The sequence below is a fragment of the Lactuca virosa genome, chromosome 2, assembly GCF_052849685.1.
Source record: "Lactuca virosa cultivar CGN04683 chromosome 2, Lactuca_virosa_CGN04683_v6, whole genome shotgun sequence".
NCBI classification, from domain to species: Eukaryota; Viridiplantae; Streptophyta; class Magnoliopsida; order Asterales; family Asteraceae; genus Lactuca; species Lactuca virosa.
This window is the reverse complement of record NC_136427.1, coordinates 148116096-148118707: the sequence shown is the minus strand read 5'-3', so window position 1 is coordinate 148118707 and position 2612 is coordinate 148116096. Positions and strand designations below refer to the sequence as shown.

At 35.8% G+C, this 2612-nt stretch overlaps 1 protein-coding gene across 1 annotated transcript; it reads left to right on the top strand.

Moving 5' to 3' along the window:
• The first annotated feature begins 1506 nt into the window (after positions 1-1506).
• LOC145157850 (auxin-responsive protein SAUR21-like) lies at positions 1507-1803 on the top strand. The gene has a single exon (XM_079076830.1). The coding sequence runs from the start codon at positions 1507-1509 to the stop codon at positions 1801-1803; it is 297 nt and encodes a 98-aa protein (XP_078932956.1).
• Positions 1804-2612: the final 809 nt, after the last annotated feature.

Here is a 2612-nt window from a genome sequence, read left to right as displayed (position 1 = left end):
CCATCACAAGGTCATCGACCCAAGTGCTACATATTGTTCACCAATTATATTTTTGAAGATAAGTCTGAACTTGATAAATACCACATTGTTTATAGAGTTAAAAGTCCAGCATACATAACATTAATTACCAATTCATATTACGAAATATTTGGTTTCCCTTAGTTTCATTCACCTAAAATGTCAAATGGAAGAAAGATTAGTTGGTATTAGTTCGGTTTACCACTAGAAGCAACTATCTTTGTTAAAACTCCATTTCACTCCCAAAATTCATATTTCCAAAATAATCAACCGTGAAATTAGTTTCTCATTCATACACTAAGCAAATTATAGTAAACTCAAAACTGTTCCTTGATCCGATTTCATACAAGAGGGAAAATTGTCTTGATTTATTTACAAATGATAAAAAAAAACCTAGTGGTTAGTTGGTTGTAAGAATGCTGTATAGAAGTCATAATGCGCCCAACTGAGAAGCAATATCATTGAATGTATATTCACTGCATGGAATAGTGAGGCCCCCCATTTGATGAACATACCCAAATTCTTGTTCTGCCTGATCTAGTAATTCTTGAAAAGCAGGTTCGCTTAACAACCATACAGGAACCACATATCGCTTCTTCTCTTGCTCACCAACATAGATTGCTAAATAGCCTTTCGGGATGTCCATAGATTTGGTTGTGCTGCTTCCATTGGATAATGATCTTCGCAGAATTTGTTTTGCTTGAATGATCCGAGGAAAAAGGATGGCCATTTTTAAGGAGGGGGTGTCTGTTCACTTCAAAAGCCTGATTGAGGAAGGAAACTCTCAAAGCACGTCTTCTAGGTGAAAGGGTGCGAACGATTTCAGAAGATGTTGTGGTTGTGTGATTCATATGGAATGGTCTTTATATACAGAGATACAACTAAGCAGATCTTGATTGAGGATGGTGACATACGGTGGAAGAAATGGCAACCTCACATGGCTTTGTCTTCCAACCTGTAAGACTGATCCAATGTCTAATTCATGTATTTATGATAGGGCCACATATGTTTCAAGAAAACCCCAGAGATTTTTGCCACAATATTGTGTTTGTTGGGAGGCATTGCCACATTCATCTTAATATTACAGGGGACCATGGTCCTTCAACCGTTTTTCATACCCAACTAAGTTTAGAATACTGGTGATACAAGTTATCTTCTTTGTTAAATTCGTTTCTATTCACAAGTACATGATTAAGCCATATTATTGCTTGTGACTTTGTGGTTGTGCAATTCAAGATCGTACTTTTAATTATACAAGTGAAAAGACACAGCACATGATCTAGCTTGTCGTCCAGTCGCAATGTCCCGATCTGTCATTTAATTTCCTTTTTATTAATTACTGTACATTTGAAGCTCCAATAAACCTTTATATATAGCATATGATACGCAAAGCACCAGCATAATTTCCTCTCAAACTCCTCCTGTACATCTTTCACTTAGAGAATACTCTCAAATTCTTTTGTCCCTCCGTGATAAACCTTCAGAAAAATGGGTATTCGTATGCATCGGATCATTCAAGCAAGACAAATACTACAACGGTCTTTGTCAAATGGAACCCGCACAACAGAAACGGAACTACCGAAAGGATATTTTGCAGTTTATGTTGGAGAGCAAGAAAAGAAGCGTTTTGTGATTCCTGTGTCATTGTTAAGCCAGCCTTCATTTCAGGACTTATTACGTGAGACGGAGGAAGAGTTTGGATATGACCATCCAATGGGCGGCCTAACAATCCGGTGTTGTGAGCAGACATTCTATGATCTTGCAAGTGGTCTGGGAGCATTTTGAAGTCAACTGACATCATTCTGTTTGCTAACACTTTTTTGTAAAGCACGAATCACATACCATTTTGCAACATGCGAGACTGAGTCACTTGTCCCAGTTGTATAAAATATGAATTTTGACTTGTTTGGAATACCATGTATATTATTTGACGATATAGGTTTACACTTGAAGGAGAAACAAAATTCATTGTCAATATTTAAGAAAAAACCGAAGTGTCTGCTCAATTTCAAAAAACAAGTATCAATATAGCTAGGAATATCACCGATGTGCGAAACTAAAATCAAACATGAAGGTGTTTTTCATTTTCCTGTTGGTCATGATCAAAATGCATAATACGGATTAAACATACTATTTCTACGGGTGTTCTATGATTCTCAGTTAATGTCATTATGCAACAATTTTTCATATTAATTAGTTGTGGTAAGAAAAATTGCATAGATTTATCGTAGGACTCATTGGCTTTAATTTACGCGATCCTATGGTGTGTAAGTAATTACAAGAATAGTTAAAAATTGTTATAACTCTATTCGTATATCCAATCACTAGTTCGTTGTTCATACGAAGGAGTAGTTTTGAAGTGAGGCCCAATTGGGTCTTATAATGCATCAATGATAACTTATATTTTAATTTTGTTAAGGAACAAAAGCATGTGGGGGTAGTAATTGGTTATATATCACTATCACAAGATCTTAGACCCATATGCTACACATTGATCACCACTCATTTTTTGAGAAATCAGTACAACTTTATAACAAAAAACATCGTTTATTGAGTTAAAAGAGAGAGAGAGAGAGAGAGAAAGAGAGAGAGAG

Coding starts and splice junctions, on each gene's coding strand:
- LOC145157850 (XM_079076830.1), top strand. CDS start 1,507: ATGGGTATTCGTATGCATCGGATCATTCAAGCAAGACAAATACTACAA.